This window comes from Melospiza melodia, chromosome 10 (assembly GCF_035770615.1).
Source record: "Melospiza melodia melodia isolate bMelMel2 chromosome 10, bMelMel2.pri, whole genome shotgun sequence".
Classification (NCBI taxonomy): Eukaryota; Metazoa; Chordata; class Aves; order Passeriformes; family Passerellidae; genus Melospiza; species Melospiza melodia.
Window position 1 is genome coordinate 26,586,622 of NC_086203.1, and position 17,707 is coordinate 26,604,328.

Here is a 17,707-nt window from a genome sequence, read left to right on the forward strand (position 1 = left end):
CCCGCAGTGACGAGCGCCGGGGGAGGCACAGGCGCCGACACCCAAGAGCTTTGAATCCTCCCCACAGCCCAGACCTCCTCTCCCCTCGTTGCCCGGTGGGAAACGAGGAACAAACGCTCGGCCCGAGCCAGGAAACCGAGAGAACGCGGCGCTGACCCCGCAGGGACACCGCTTACCTGAATAAAGGAAATTAGTCTGGATTTCACATCATCCACAACCCCATCGCTGCGGTGCATTTAGAAATAAAGCAGCCCCTCGTACATAAATACCCACGGTACCGCAAGACTTCTACTGCCATCTGTACCTGTAGTTAACTATATCTGGTATCTTCTACCTTAAGTAATATTTTCCTTTCACAGCACTAGGTTCACACCCATCTACCCACCCTCCCCAGAATTATTTTTAAGTCATTTCTCAAAGAGAACCAGAGCACACTGTTAGCAGAAAATTTTATTTTATGCTGGCTCGTGCTTTATACAGTTTATACATATTTTACAACTAGAAACCAAAGGGTTCAATTTCACTGTGATAACCATTTCACCTCTTATTAAGGATCATTATAGCCCTTAGTAAAATGTAAGCACATAAATTACAACATGGAGCAGGAAAAAAAAAAAAAACTAACCCTTCTTTCATGTGAATTTGACATGGGATTTTGAACACGAGCTCCTAAAGGAAGTGAGTACCAGAGTAATCTATTCCACATCCACAGAGGCTTTTCCATCAGCAATTCAGCTCCCTCTGAACACTACACTGAGTAACCTTTAAATAACATTTTTCATACTTGCTTATCCAGTGAAAATGAGAGCTAAATTAGTTACTTTCAAAAGGATGTTCTAAAATAATAAATCTAGACAAAAGTGAGTACAAGAATTCTACCCTAATTCCTTTCATTTTGCACATTACTCTTCTAGGCAATCTCAGTAAGAGCATTGAATTGTGTTCAAGCAGACATTAATGTTTCTTCAAAACAAGCATACAGTTAGATCAAAGATGAGCAAACCAGGATATTTCAAAGTCTACGTTACCTTCCAACAGCCACTTTGTTTTCTAAGGCTTTGATGATTAAGACACAGAAGGCCATCTGATTCTCAGGTGATATTAAAGATTGCACTACAAGGGAATATAGAATCCAAAAATATTCAATACAAATATTTACATCTACTTTAATGAGATTTAAAAATCTAATACCTTTTGTGTTTTTACATCTAAAACAGTTAATGCTGATTGCATGTTAAAATTTCCCTTTTACCTAAGCTCTTGTAAACAAGATAGCCCAAGACATACTCAGAACTGTCAGTCCTTCAGGACTATAAAATAATTTATTTTTCTTTGCTGCATTTGTCTGCCAAGATAATAAAAAAAGGTGAAAACCAGGAAGTTATTGATTAGCTGTAGTAGACAAAACAGAATTTCTAGTCTTTGACCATCACAAAGAGTTGTTTTCTTAAGAAAAGGCTCAACTAACCCTTGTACATCATAATTCTAAATCAGTAAAATTCCAGCAAGTGTTTTAATAGGGACTGATTTTTGCTTAGGTTTGATTGGTCTAGGGTTTTCCAGAAACTTAGAGCAACCAACCATGCTTTAATATGAAGGCAAAGTGTTAAATTCTGAGGTTTTTAGAAGAAAAATCATACCACCATGGTTTCCAAAACTGAAATGAAGACAAGAGGGTAATTCCCTCCCACCTCCCAATGAAAAAAAAAAAAATAAAAGGAAGGGGAAAAAGTATTTTTTATTAAAGCAGTTAGAAATTTCTATGACAGATGGGGAGTTACAACAAATTTAAGTGTTCTGGCTCTATGGTTTTAATGAAATCCTCACAGAGTAACTGCCTGAATCTCAAATCAGACTGGGATTTTCCATGAACATTCCCTTGCTTGTGTATTTATTCAGTGAGCAATAAATCCTTAACACCCATAGTAAAATCATATTACCAAGAGGCATTTCTGCAGAAGCAACTCCTCATCCTTCACATCTTTTGTGTGTCAGGCCACCAAATACACAAGCAGGGAAAGAGTTCCCAAATTACAACATGCACTGGTCTGGGAAAAAAAAACCTCTCCCAACAGAGGCACTGGTGTGATAAGCAAAGAATTTCAACTGCCCAGTATTTCACACGAGTAGGTTCTGAGATGCAGCAAAATATTTGCTCTCTGGAATGCAGAGAGGAAGACACAGCTCCTTCTCAGCATACCCAAGGGTCCCATTAAACATTTCCTCTGACATTACCAAAAATGCAGCTCAGCTCCAAGTCATGTGAGTGCTGTTTGGCCAATACCTTGCTGAAGGAATGGCATGAGAAATACTCTGCAGCCACTGGAGACTTGCTCTGTTATTAAGCCACAGTTCAGTGTTACAAGAAGTCTAACCCTTGCTACTTATATAAAAGGAACCATGAGATCTGCAGCAATTTATTTTTAAAAAATCAGTTTCCTGCATTCTTCTGAACTGTTCTAGCTACTGGTAAAAATCAGCTACTAAATCTAGAATTTATTTACTAAATCTAGAATTTCAGATATTTAACAGCTGAGATTTCTGGTGTTAAAAGTTGAACATATTAATCATTACAAGCAGAGCTGCTGTCTCCAGACTACTCAAGCAATATACAAGATGAAGCTGTAATTTGAAGTCTCATCTGAGTCTCACACTCTGCTTTAGAGGACTTAGTGTAAAGAAGTCAGACTAATCTGATTTGTCTAAGAATAATCACCCTGACAGGTTCAGATGTTGTAAGCACAAATCTAAGATTTTCCTGTCATAAAAATATCCACCAGGTATGCTTCAGACAGCAAGTCCTTGCTACTTAGTTATTAAAAATTACCTGATGAGATTTTAGAAAAACTCATATGAACACTTGAGACAGACTTCTAAAGTGATTTTCACAAGTTTACAGAGATTATGAATCAAGGGCTGCTTTAGTACTACTCATGCCTTCCAGTGCTGTCTCCCAAGGTAACAACCAAAATTTCTGCTGTTTATGTAAAATGGCCCACCATTTAGCAAAAACTTAAATAAAGGGATGACTGAAGAAAAAAAATTAAATATTGCACAAATAATTTAACTGCAGACAGAACAGGACACTTAAAGCATTGATTCTTCTGTCAACATATGAACTCTATTATATAGTCACATTTTCTATAATACAGGGGTTTTTTACAGGACATTTAAATTCAGCATTTACATAAACAGATATCTTTACAGTCTGTCACCATACAATGCTAACAGTTCCACAAGGAATTAATTTTGTCTCTGTTTTAAAAGTTCATCTATCTGAGTCTTGTACATGTTTTTCACATCTTCCAGATCCAGCCGGAGCTCCTCAGCCTCCTCTGCCTTCTCCCCATACATCTGGAGAATGGTGTTGTACCTCTGATCCAAGTCCTGCAAGGATTTTAACACAGAGTTATCTCACTGCTCCTTATTCTCAGATTCAAACAAGCTGGTGCTGGACCCTGCTTTACACTGCCAGGGGAAATAAGGCAGCACCACCTCAAAGTGTAACCACAGTGCAGCACTCAGTAAACTTCAAAAGTACTTTGTGCTTTGAATACAGCTGGATTTATATTCTAGATGTTAAAGGAAGATATTCCAAACATCATAAAAAGAATTAGTGCTGGCTTCAGAAGACATACTGAAGCACCTTCAAGTTCAATTGCTATAAGCATTAAAAAGTTAGAAAACTGCAGTGTTTTACTACAGGAATGACCAGTTTGGGAAATGGCAAAAACTGAACATTCTATATTCAAAAATTATTTCAGAACTTTTGAAATATTTCAATTTAAATTCTTAAACATCCAATTATTTGTCCTACTTCTATACATGTATCTCTACTGGACGTATATTCAGCTGGACATATATTCATATATTTCCATTTCTGTATATGTATCTCTACTGGACATATATTCAGCTTCTGCATCAACCTCATCAACCCATGCTATTTATCAAAACCCTTCCTCTACTAAAAAATCCAGTTCCAGCCAAGTTCCTAAATGATAGAAACAAAAATGGTTTCTCCCTGGTTTAGCACACAGTCTTATGCACAGCACATGTTTCCAACAACTGTGTTTTGAAGTGACTCCCTAACCATGGAGTGGGCATTTTTAGATTCTATTATATATAAAATAAAATATAAAAAAAAAAAACAATCAAAATCCGGGCTCTTCAGTCACTTATGCTTAGGGACAGATTTGAATATATTCCTAAACTGACAGGACTACTCCTAAAGAAATGCAATTATCTACATTTTACTATGGATTTACACCAGAAATGCACTTACCTTTAACTGTGTGCGTAATTTGGGTATTTCCTTCACTTTTTCTTCAAGTTCATCATTTTGATTTGTTAATTTAACCAGCTCTTCTGCCATTATTGATCGAGTTTTCTCCAGGTTTCCAATTTCCAGCTAGGGTAAACACACATAACAAGGAGAAGAAGGAAAGAATTTACTCTATTTATAAAACAACATATCAAAATACAAGTAATTAAGGTTTATTCTAAACCAGTCTGTGAAACAGCACATCTCAGATCCACTCTCACTTTCTTCTTAAACCTCAGTATCCCGGATATTTTACTTTTCAGACAGACAGGTTTTCTGGATAGGTCCTTGCCAAAACGAAAAAGGAACCAACAAATTCTTCTTGTGCTCATCCCTACACAGCTGTGCTGGTTCACAGAGATCTTGTAACACACACCAAGCTTTCTGAAAAGTTACCTGTAGATGTGAAATCTCTCCTTCTCTTAGTTTTAGCTGTGACTGAAGGTTTTCAATTACACTTGAACCTGATCCCATCCTTATTGCATCATAGAGATTGCTGCCACTGGTAGTTATTGGTCCAAATGAGTGATCATGAGGATCATCCTACAAACAGAAGGTTAGAGAAGCTGAAAATTAGAGAAAAACATGGCCAGTTTGGAATCTTCCCTAAAAGATTCCTAAATATGGCATAACTTAAGATTTAAAACACACTGTGCTAGGCAAGCATTTCAATGCTTAAAGCTTGTTTTCAAGGGCTGTGCCCTAAACCAGGAGTGAAAGTAAAAATAAATCAATTTTAATTGTATGTTTTACAGTCACAGACATCTTGTGAGCAGATTTTAGATGTTTCTGCACAGGATGTTACCTTGTCTAAGGCCAATACACTCTTGAAAAGAGTAATTTTCTGCGTTACTAGAAGCTCTTGAGGAGGGAAGTAAGTGAAGTAAGTGGTCTGTCAAGAAGAAAAAAGCCATTATAGGGGATCTATCCTACCTGGGAGAGGAAAGAGGTCTGAAGACCTGCCATGTCCACCCCACTTATGGAACTGGAGCGGGACATTGACGGTGTACTTGATACAGTTTCAACTGCGAAGGTCTTTCGGTCCTTAAAAACAAACAAAGACATCCAATATCACCAGTTAGAAAAGAAAAAACCTTCACAACAGGCTAAAAGAAATTCTATAAATAGTCTCCTTTTTTCCACCAACAACTACAGAACACACTGTGATAGATTTTTTACTTGCCCCATACCTAAAATATGTGGAAGTTCAACAGCAAAGAATTTCTGTGCTGTAACAGCCCATCTTAAAGATCTTGGACCTTTCAGGAAATTTAGACAGAAGCTCCAAATTACTCCAAAAGAGGTTCTCTTTCAAGTAGCCAAAAGAGACTCAGAGGCAGTTTTGAACATCCAAGTGTATCACAGAAAGACATCTCACACACAGAAGATCATCTCTTAGAATGAAGGTTAAGGCCTTTTTCTTATTTTTAAATAAAGTGTATGGATTAAATTCCAGGATTTTTCACATGCTAATAATTTACTGATACCTCTTCAAAACTGCCCCCCTTTTCCAGGCAGCATCTACAAGCATGCTAACCTCTGAAGGGGAAAGCACTTAGATTTCAGGACTGGAGACAGTAAGAAACAAACAACAGAAATAGTTTTACTGAATACGAACTGCTAATTAGTGGTAATGAATTTAATGACTATTGAGGATTGTTCTGTGACTTGTGACTTCAGCTGGAAAGCATGTGGAACATTGCACGCTGAAACAAAACAGGAATTCAGTGGAAGCAATGCTGGTAAGTCTGAGCAAAGGAAACAAGTAGCTTCAGAAGACAAAGGATCCAAGAGTGCTCAAAGAACACAAAGGATTAAGTCAACAATCCATATTTTACCTCTTCTCAGGTTAAATAGACTATTTCTCAAAACTTAGTTCAGTGAGTCTTACACAACACCTATTTCACTGGAAAGACACTGCCAGTCACTAAAAGTTTCAGGTATAGATGTCTACTAAAATAAAGACAATATCTGTAAGACTTATAAATGTTAGGTTTTGGCACCTTCTCCTTTGCTGCTTCTTGGACAAGAACAGCCTTCTTCCTCTCCTGTTCAACCTTCATCTTCTCCATTTCTAACTGAGTAGCCAGCAGTGCCTGCAAAGAGAAATAAAAGCTGTTAATCTGCTAGCTCAGATTTCAAGCATCACAGAGATTAAAGCTGAACTAGGCAATACCTTTTCTTTCTTTGCATCTTCCAAGGTTTTTGCATACTCATCCTTGAGCCCTTCTAGTTCAACCTCATACCTACAGGGAGGAAGGAAAGAGGTAAAGTTAATAAATAAGTTAATAAGTATAGTAATAATATATAATAATAATAAATAATAAATAAGTATTCTCCATTCGATTCCCTGTATATTCAGATGCTTTAAAAATAAACACAGCTGCAAGGCTACAAATTGTTATCAATGTAACATTTTTTAATCTTTAAAATGAAACAAACTATCCACAACCTTGTTTTGTAACATTGTGCCAACACTTTGCACAGTCACATCAACACTCCATTTCCCTACATTAAAAAGAAATGCTGTTAACCAAAAATGAACTCACCTGCTGTTCTCATTTTCCATTTTCTTTAATTTGTTTCTCTCCACTTCCAGCTGAGCCTGAAGACGGGTATTTTCTTGCCTTAAAAGACTATTTTGAGATTCAGAAGAAGACATCTGAATTTTATTAGCAAGAAGCTCCTCTGTAGCAGCCCGTTCTCTCTCAGCAGCTGCTGCTAGAAGAGTTTGGGACTCCCCTAATAGTAAGAAAAAACATGGAATTTAACCTTTTTTGATCAAATATCTAGAATATCAGCCACTTACTTATATATCAAAATTGAATTTGAGATATTTTTTTTATATGCAACTAACCTTTCTTAAAAAATACATCTTGTTTTCTTTTGTAAAGGAAATTAAATATTTTCCACACACAGAGGATCAAAGCAATGCAGAATGAACAGATTTCAGACTCTTTCAGAATGCAGTATACAACTACAGATTGCTTCCAGAAAGGAAACAATTTCTTTGGGCTTTTAATGTATTTTTTGGGCTTTTAATGTATTTTTCATTTAAAACAATAAGTTACTACTGTATCAAACAATATATAATCAGCTATGCAGGTAAGTGATATGTATCATCATACAATCTATGTACATATATTGATAATATAATGCAATATAATATCATCATAACATGATGACACAGTATGTGTATCATCACCTAGTCAGGTAAGTGATTCCAAACTTTACAATTGGGAATCTCAGCATCAGGCTGGAATACTTTCAGTGTCTCAATGCCCTTAGGTGCTGTGAGGACATGTACACCTTACAGTCTCATGTTACAGAGTGTTTTACCTGTCCAAGAACCTTGGCATAACCCCCCAGACCATTTCCTTACAGGAAAGCATTTGGTGCTCCTCTCTCCTGATCCACCATCTACACTTTGGGCAAGTGTTAATTAAGCCCTTGACATTTACCTTCCCACATCTCTCGTCTTCACCCAGAGCCTCCCACCTTACCCAGCCTGTCAGAAAGGTTCTTCTCCAGTTTCTCCCAAGCAGAGGTCTGGGCTCCCAGCGTGGCCTGCAGGTTCTCTATCTGCCTCAGCAGGGGCCGTGTAGCAGAGGTCACACTTTGGCTCAGCTCTTGGTTCCTGCTCTCTGCTTCCTGAAGTCTCTGAAATCACAAATCAAATATAATTTAAATCATATGATGACTGAAAGATTCATACAGAGTTCATCGAAATAAATAGCAGCTGCTTTACATTCTAAGATTACTGCTTTGCAATCTAACATTCATGTGCTTCAAACTCAAAGTGTGAAATTCCAAGAGAGAAGTAAAACATTTTTAGATACATAATAGAGCAAGGGCCCAAAAATTCCAGAGCTCTGGATATAATTTGAAACGTTTTGGCAACCATCTATACTCTGACCCTTAAGAACAATAAAAATATTCTTAAGAAGCAGATAAAGATTCATCCATAGTGCATTTGCCAACAATTTTAGACAACTATCAAAAAATTAATGTCTGTATTTTGTCTCATATTAAAAAAGGACAGCATTCTATTTAAGAGACCTAATAAAAAACTAAGATAACTTTTTCCACTATGTGATTTAAAAAAACATTTCCATTAATATTTTTATTGCTCCTCTGTAAAGGACAACCAGTGCAGGTAACAAGGAAAACAAAGCCTCTCTTTCAGGCTGTTCATGTCATGGTAGCATTTTATTTTTGGGTTTTAGAAGTCCTCCTTGCAGGTGCAAGTGGGCATCATCTGTTTATTCCAGTACCTGTTGTAGTTCACCAATTTCCTGCCGTAAATAATCTTCTTTTCTCGCTGCCTGCTGCTCTGCACGTTGCAGTGCCAGCCTCAGGTCTGCCACCTAAATAAACAAGAAATTGTTGCTAAACTCTTGCCAAAAGTTCTATCATCACCTATTCCTTACCACAGTCCCACACCATTTTCAAACAGTGATAAACAGTGATATGTCTGTCTACAAGTAAAAGCTTCATTTCTGCACGTACACAAACAGTTACACTGATTTATTTATCACTAAAAATTCCAACAGGTAAGAGTACCACAAACTTAATATAGAGCCTGTCAAAGTAATTTAATCTAGATAGGTAAAATTATAAATACTTTTAAATAAAATTAGTATTTTAAGGGTTAACACAAGCAATCCATGAATATGGAACAAGTTCCACAGGGAAGAAATCCTCTGGGTATTTGCTAAGTACACAGAAACGAGTTCCACCTGGTGCATTCCATCAGGTGCACACAGCAGTCAGTGCAGTCACCTGTTGATTTACAGAGTTTACTGCTGCATTTCAGACCCACCTGGATTGCCAAAGCTTCCTGCTGCTGCCAAGCCTCCTCCTGGGCCTTCTCCAGTGCTAACCCAAGCTCTTCCTTGGCCTTCATCTCCCGACTCAGGGCTGCTTCCTGAGCCTCACTGTCCTTTGTGGCATTAGCTTTATGAAGATCTGCAAGTTCCCTGAGAAGAAAGAACCAAAGAAAGAAATAAACAAACCTCAGTACATTTAAATGCCAACAGCAACTTGGAAAGTAACTTTGTTCCATTTAAATATTTCACAAGCATTGCACAAGAAAGAGCCACAATCTGAAGGTGTGATTGTTTTGCTCACTTGTAGGCACTGTCGAGTGCTGCCTGCACACTCCTGTTCCTTTCTTCAAGTTCCTCCACTTGTGCCTGAAGTTTAGTAAGGTCCTTTTCTTGCCTCTCCACAACACTGTTCAGCTGTTTAATGCTGTCTCGATGCTGCTTCTCAAGGTCCTCCTTGCCATCAAGCACCTGTCAGGGCAGACAGGAAACATGAAACAAACCCCAGGACATGGGGCTGACAGCACTGCCCAAGGACAGGGACAACAGTGGCAGCCAGTTTGGGATAAGTGGCTAAACCCATCTAACACCTGGCAGAAAGAGAAAGGTTTTGCTTCCCTGCCTTGCCCAGAGGAGGGAGCTGCTTTACACCACCACTTCACACAACTCCACATCCTGGGTCTGAAATTTGTAAAATCTTGACTCAATCACTAACTGTCCAAATTTTGGTGGTGCAGGTTTTCCAGCTCACATGGTAACAGCAGTGCAAGTGCAAACAAACAGCTCAGAAGATCCCTCACTGCAGTTTTACAAGGAATACACACACAAATCACAACTCAGTGCTCCAATCATGTGAGAAGGTGAGAGCCTGGCACAGATTGCTCAGAGAAACTGGGACTACCCCATCCCTGGCAGTGTCCAAGGCTGGATGGGGCTTGGAGCAGCCTGGGACAGTGGAAGGTGTCCCTGCCCATGGCAGGGGATGGCACTGGATGGGCTTTAGGCTCCCTTCCAACCCAAACCATTCTGGGATTCTATGAAATAGAGAAGTCTCCAGAAAACAAAAAAAAAATGTCAATTTATCAAGAGCCTTCCCAAAAGGCAATTTTGCAGCTAACATAAAAACTTCTAAACAAAAATTTCAACAACTATCTCACCTGTTTTAAATGCTGCAACTCCTCTTCCAATTCCTTAATCTTCTTGCTCTGTTTTGTGTTAATGTTTTCTCTCTCTTTCTCTTTGGCTCTTAATTTCTTAATAATGTTGGAATTCTGCAGCTGCTGTTTGGAAAGCTTTTCTCCTGTGAAGAAATTGAACATGAAGCCAGTGCATATTGGTGATATCCTATGGATTGTCTCTATTCACACCAAATTTGCTCTTTAGCTTCATGAAAATAATACTACAGTAAATATGGAAATACTTATTCTTACAATTTTTCATGCAAGTTCTTAAATTTAAATATATCTTATCCTGAGATACCTTTGCTACACTGAGCTACAGTGAGAGAGGATAGGATGTAAAAGGCTTTGAAAATGAAGCAAGTGAGCTCATCACGTTAGAAAAAAAATTATCTTCTCATTTAGTATCTGTATTTCAATTCCAAAATTAAGAAGTATTAAAGGAGACACTGTAAAATGCCATGAACAATGCCCTCATTAGATTTCTTCTGAATGGAACAAGGAATGCTGTTCTGCACATGCTGGTTTTATCCCTCAGCAGCTTTTAATGCATCTTGTAGGAATCACCTCTGCAGCCACCTGCACCTGCCAGACCCCTCCTGTTACACTTTGCTATTCACTAAATGCTTAAAACATTCAGACACATTCAACAGGCTTCAAATTTAGCACTTTTTACCCACACAACAAGGCTTGTGTGCAAGGCCACCACATTTCAAACTATCCTACACATTTTTACTACCAAAAAAAAATTAATTCTCACCTTCCTCCATTAATCCTTTGATTTGCTCTTCTTTTTCTTTCAATAATTCAGCAGTTTCATTGGTATTAAGTCTAGTAGCCAATTCCTCTTTAACAGTCTTTACTTCCTAATAATAGGATAAAATACTTAAGATTGTTTATTAAAATACATGGAGGGAAAAACACAGAGTGAGCTACACTGATCACCTTTTCCTTCTGCCCTTCCTCTCACAAGACTTTGCTTGGAAAACAATTTAGGTTGGAAGGGAACTCTGGAGATTATCTGATCAAAACAGATTGCTCAGAGCCTTATTGCATCAAGTTTTAAAAACCTCCAAGGATTGAAACTCTGTAAATCCTCTGTACAATTTGTTCTAACTTCCCCATCAATTCAATTTTCTTGAAACTTTTGCAATAGAGAAAAACCAACCTGTCCTATTCACACATAGCTACTGAATAATTTTTCTAGTTCAACTGACTGCTGTGTCAACACAGTGACAAACAGCTGAAAAATATTTGTTTTTCAGTCAGATTTGAGTTTCCTCTCTGCATTAAGCTACAGAAATTAAATGCTGAGACACCAGGTCAAGAACATTTAAAGCTCAAACTTTGCTGCTGTAGATTTCTTTGCTTGTTCCAAATCAATCTGCCATCAGCCCTTAATTTTCCTCCCAGCTAATCCTCTAAAGAAGCCATTCCCATTCTTCACCCCTTCCTCACATCTCCCTCACCAATGCAAATAATTATTTGGTACAAGGTGAATGAGAGCACACATTAAATCTCTTTTTTCCCAATTAAATGAGTTTCCCCAAGCTGGTTCACAGCATGGATGCAGGAACACAGATTTGAACACCAAGCAGCCTGGATGGCTGGAAACAGCTCATGCTGGTCACTACCAGCCTCATGATTCTCCCTGGGTTAATATTAATTGCTTTTCCTCAAGAAATTCAATTGTGTCATAAACTAATAAATATTAATTTCATGAAAAAACAGCCAAATCACCTTTTTAGCTGCATCTCTCTCTTTGCAGGCTAGCTGGAGCTTCTTCTCAGCATCTGCAATTCGCTGAGCAAACTCCTCTTTAAGAGATGAAAGGCTGCTGCTCTCTTCTTTCATTCTAAACATTTCACTGCATTTAAAATTAATATTTCAGAACAGTTTCATGGGTATGTGACACTCCAAACAGTTTGCAACAAGTTGTCTTAAATGCTTTTCAGAAGTATTTTACTTTTATTACACATGATAAGCTAAAGTCAAAAAACCTCACAGCTGTATCAGAAGTCCTAATCAAAGATCTTTATCAATTCAGTAGTTTACCCATGAAAACAACTAAATGCTTGATTTAGCTTAAATATTTTCTCCTTGAAAAAGTCCTTTTTAGTTAACCATAATCTGTATCATATAAAGGGTAAATTATTTAATCTATTTTTTAAGTTAGGATCAATTTAGTCATTAAACAACAGCATCATATATCTGTAAATTTTATAACTCAATATTTGATCAGAGCCGGTAAATACAACTTCCCACTTTTTCCCTTTTTAACTTTAACCAAATTAAATAATAATTTCAAGTTTTCCCCTACAACCAGCCCTTCTTCCATAGTGTCCCTGCCTACATTTCAGTCAACAAATTGCTTAATAAATCAGGTTCCTCCCTCTGTATCAGTAAAGTCAGTCTCTCTTAATAGTTGAATCCAATCTTATAATAAAGATCTTTATTAGTGACCAAGACTGATTCTCCACATTTGTCATTCCTACTGCTTGCTTATTAAAAACTCTTTCCCCAGCCCCCTCCCAAAAGAGATTTTGGCTCCAAAAAATAACATGTTTTTAAAAAATCCCATCACAGCACATGCCATCATTATTACCACCTTTCCCAAACAGTGCACATCCCCTGTAACCTTTGCTCCAGTCACAAAGCTCCTTGTTTGATCTATTATCTAACATTTTATTACAGCAAAGTCAATTACAGCACTGAGTGCATTTTCATACTTACTCTTTGAGGTTATCATAAGCTTCTTCCAAGCGAGCCCTCTCTTTGCTAGTGCTTAATAACTGTATTTCCCTCTTCTCCAGCTTCTCAGTTAATGCATCAATCATCTGGACAAGGTTTTATAGATACAGAGCAGATTAATGGGACAATTAAAACACAGGAGGGGGAGGCTTTCCCTTCTCCTCCCTCCTATTCCCTCACAAGACTATTTAAAATTGAAGTGGTCCATGTTTCAGGAATTTGGGGCAGAAGTCAGTGAGGATTATCATGTTTCTGCCACATACCTGAACATAAAGACAACTGTTTTCTCTAGGTGTAGAAATCCTACTAAATCAGCACATGTGGCTCAAGTGAGTTCCTCAACAAAATCATCAGCTGTGATACAGTTTAATTTTACATGAAGCTTTTAACTAGAGCTGATAGTCTATAAAACTATGGCTTACATTAAACATGAAGACTCACAATGTTCTTTACAGAATAATTTCTATAGGAGAGTCTCCTCTGTGAAACATTAGCAAAAAGCAGCAGAATACCCTCAGATGAGGGAGGAAAACTTTCACTCAGAGTCAAAAGCTCTTGGGTCACATCCTCAAAATAATTTCTTAATATCAAGTTTTGGAAAGTTGAACATAGATAACAAAAATACAAGAAAATATACAAATGTAAACACCAAAGAAATAAAATAACACATTTGACTTATTAGGCTTCCTGTTTGCCACCCTTACTCACAATTCACAACAATGACAACCAGGTGGGTCAGGTGAAACCCACAAGTATCTGATCAGAAATTTTACCAGTACTGTTCCACTGCAGGATATCAGGGACAGTTTTCTACAGGGTCAGATAGCTCAGCATTGATTAATTCATTCAAATAAGCTGATCTAAGAGATACAGGACAATGTAAGGGAATGTCAGGAGTCGCATTTGCAATTAAAAGGTGTGTTTGCAATACATGTTTGATTTACCTTTTTAAGCTCTTGCTTTTCAGTGTCCTGTTCTACCAATGGTTCCCCAGCATCCTGCTGGGGCTCGGCCTCCTCCTTCACAACCTGCTCTTCAACAGTTTGCACAGCAGCAACCAAAACAACATCTGGCTGCTCAGAATTAACAGGGGTTGCACTTCTCCCACTCTCTTCCATCTCAGCCTCCTCAGCATGCAGCACAGGAGCATCATTCAAGTTTTCAGATTTATTTTTCAGGGCGTCAACCGTTTCTGTCTTTGGCACGGAAGGACTGACAGCGACAGATGCCGAAGCAGAAGCCCTGCCTGATAACTCATCATCTGAATTTATTTCACTGACACTCCTGCTGTCCAAGGACTGCACACTGAATGAATCAATTCTTTCAAAGGCATCCGAGGAGCCACAGCTCTCAGTCATTTTCTGGAAGTCCTCTAAGCGATTATAATCCGCGCAGGCAGACGTGGACAGGAGCTGGAACGACGTCTGCATGAGGTGAAGGCTGGATTTGGAATCTGCAGCTTCTTGTCTGGAGCTTACTGAGCTCTCACTTATCACACTTTCGTGGTCCAGAACTTCAATATCACTGGTTGTGGAAGTGCCTGAGGAGAAGGTGCTGATGGGAGGTGATGGGGTATTGCTTTGTCTGTCCTCAGTCTTTCTCTCCTTCCCCTCCAAACCCAGGTCTTTCGTGCCTGCTCCAAGGGGCTGAGCAGTGCCCTCGGGTGCCCCCCCTGCTCCATCCCCTCCCACACTGGATTTTTCAGTAGGAGAATCTTCAGGTTCTTCAAAATTTAGAGCAGACACCTTTTTGTCAGTAGCTTCATTTGTGCTTGCTTCATGCTGGCCATCAGACTGAAGCACAGCATTCTCTTCCAATTTCTCCTTGGGAATATCAAGGCTTTTCAAGTCCAGGACAGCTCCAGAGGAATCCTTGACCTCTGTCTCTGCTGCCACTGGCCCTTCCAGCTGACTGGAGTGCTGAGACTCCTTCAAAGTGCTTTTCACCTCCTCTTTGGGTCGCTGTGATTTGGCTGGAGGCTTGGACACCACTGGGTTTTTCTGTATACTCTGAACATCTGTTGGGGAGAGAAAGGCACTGAAGAAGTTTTCAGATTCATCCACAACCGTCCTCCTCACGGGCTTTGTGATGGCTGTGGGTGACACTGGCTGGTTCTGGGGTTCTGTAGTTGAGTTCAAGCCCCAGGATGATGTGTCCCATCCTCCACTTATGAGAGAATTTGTTCCTAAAATAAAGGAAAAAAGGGAGATAGGCAAATAAACCCCACTTTGAAGGCTACAAGCAAAAGCAAAAATTCCTGCTTCCCTACAGTGAAAGGAGTCCAGGCAAAACAACATGAAAAGCTGTAGTAAGGAGAATTATACTGATTAAAAAGGAGGAAAAAATTACAAGGTCTTAAAAGTTATCTGCAAATAGCACATAAGCACTTCACACACCATTACAGAAGAAGGGGAAAACCTTTGAGTATTTGCAGCATTTACACTGTAAGAAGGGTTCTTGCCCTTCAGTTTCTGACAAGATTTCATTTTTCCTCATACACCAAGCATCAGCATGGAGCTGACAATAAAAATCAGCAGCAGCCCAGCTGAGAATTTTCCTCTTCTGTAGAGAAATACTGAATTGTTCAGTTCTGAAGCTGCCCTAAAACAACATCAACAATTCCAATTATTGTATTTCTTGCAGCTTTTCCAGGACTTGTCAACAGCAAGAACAAGAATTTCAGCATCAAATTTCAGAAGCATCTGAAGTAAGAAAGAGAAGCCAAAAAACAGTATCCAATTTTGTACCTAAAATATAATCTGGGTAACATAACTATTTCAGACTACTTAAAAACAAACTCACTCTAAACAGCAGCATCTATTAAAAACTGAGTTTTTTACAATATTTAAAGCTGGCTTCTACTTTCAGAACAGTTGATAGCTGTTGGCCTCAAATCCAAATAATTACTGTTTTCATTGCCCAAAATACTACAAACATGTGATTTATTACTACAAACACCTCACTTATTGCTACCTTGTCCATGATTCAACAGCTTCAGAAAAAGCTGATTTAACTGTAACATTCAGAACATATTTTGACATCTCTTAAGAACAAGAAGGTTTTCCCTCAAAACCAGATGCAGGCTGATCTTTGCTGCTCTTCTTATGAATTACAGAACTACCATAAATACTAAGACACAAATAAAATTTTAAAAATTTGGACAAGTCTAAAGCTTTGAGAAATTAAGCATGACAGAGTTTTCTATAAATAATTTCTGCATTTTAAGATGACACCAGACCACTTATATGATTGCCAAGCCCTCAAGGGGATAAAGACATCCAAAACTGACTTTGCTGAGCAACCGACCTGGAAAACATTTTCAGTTGCTACAGCTTTCAGTTTCAGAAATATCACTGCTGTGGCTTCACCTGGACATAACCTCCTCCTCCTCCAAATATGCGTAGTTTTTCTAGATACAGTTGTAGCAATGACACTAATTCCAGATGACCTCATTTCCCATATGTTGTTTATTATTATATTGAATTATTATTATTATTATTATTATTATTATTATTATTATTATTATTATTATTATTATTATTATTATTATTATTATTTTGGGGGGAGTTTCTAATACGAGGGCTCTTTTTGCTCTCTCCCTTCCAAACAGCAGCTTAGGGCTGACCATTCCTTCAGGCTCTCCATTAGCACACGCACAGGGGAGACACTTCCTCATAGCCATGACAACTTTTCCACCAGCACATTCCTTTCGACAGATGTTGGAGGATTATGAACTGGAAGCCACGAAAAGTGGAAATTTCATTTCGTTCATATGGACCAGACTTTCAGCTTCTCCTCTGCAGAGAGTGAATCCATGGAAGCCTCTGAAAACAGCATGATTTCCCCTTTTATATTACTGAGTTTTTACCAATTATTAGCCCCTCAGAAAACAAATATAAACAAATAACGTCTCGAGAAGCAGGGATATGAAGCTCAGTGCTACTTATGCGATAAAAGCAGGACACTGGTGACACCAGCCAGGCTCTGAGCTGAGCCTGCCCCGGCTTCGTGTCGGTGTCCCCCGGCACGGGAGGGAGCAGAACGTGGATAATTAAAGCACAGGGGGCTCTGAATTATAAAACCCGGGGCAGCTTTGGGAGGAGGGCCGGTTAAACCTCCCCAGGGTAAGAGGAGACAGCGGAGGAGGCGGGCGAGGCTGGGGCCGCGAGGCTCGGCACGGCGGCCGGACCGAGCCCTTACCGTCACCGTAGTCGGGGATGACGGCGTCGGGCCAGGGGGTCTCCTCGGCCTGGATGTCCAGCACCCGGTCGATGGACTTCTGCGCCTGCGACAGCGCCTGCTTGGCGAAGCTGGACAGCTGCGAGGCGTTGAACCAGCTCATCCTCGGCGGCTCCGCAGCGCCCGTTCCCCAGGGCTGCCCCTGCTGCCGGCGGGGCCGGCGGGCTGGGCCGGGCCGGGCCGGGCGCGGCGCTGAGGGAGCGGAGCGGGGAGCGAGGGCCCCGCGCAGGCGCCGCCGGATCCACGTCGCACCCGGGCCCGGCGCAGCCGCGTCCGGCCCGGCACGTCCGGGAGGCGGGGCCGGGGCACCGCGCCCGCCCTCACAGCGCCTCCGGAGCTTCAGCTCAGCGGCTGAAGGGACCTGATCACCGTCCGGCTCCAGTCCCTGCCGT

The 17,707-nt window shown here is 39.7% G+C and overlaps 1 protein-coding gene across 1 annotated transcript; it reads right to left on the reverse strand.

Moving 5' to 3' along the window:
- Positions 1–432: 432 nt before the first annotated feature.
- TMF1 (TATA element modulatory factor 1) lies at positions 433–17,462 on the reverse strand. Its single transcript, XM_063164994.1, has 17 exons — positions 17,277–17,462; positions 14,021–15,261; positions 13,059–13,162; positions 12,066–12,192; positions 11,086–11,191; positions 10,305–10,447; positions 9,452–9,618; positions 9,144–9,300; positions 8,596–8,688; positions 7,825–7,981; positions 6,871–7,063; positions 6,498–6,567; positions 6,325–6,417; positions 5,255–5,365; positions 4,718–4,864; positions 4,283–4,408; positions 433–3,387 (listed from the first exon to the last, which is right to left on the reverse strand). The coding sequence occupies exons 1-17, from the start codon at positions 17,416–17,418 to the stop codon at positions 3,244–3,246; spliced, it is 3,321 nt and encodes a 1,106-aa protein (XP_063021064.1). The 5' UTR covers positions 17,419–17,462; the 3' UTR covers positions 433–3,243.
- Between the last annotated feature and the right edge of the window lie 245 nt (positions 17,463–17,707).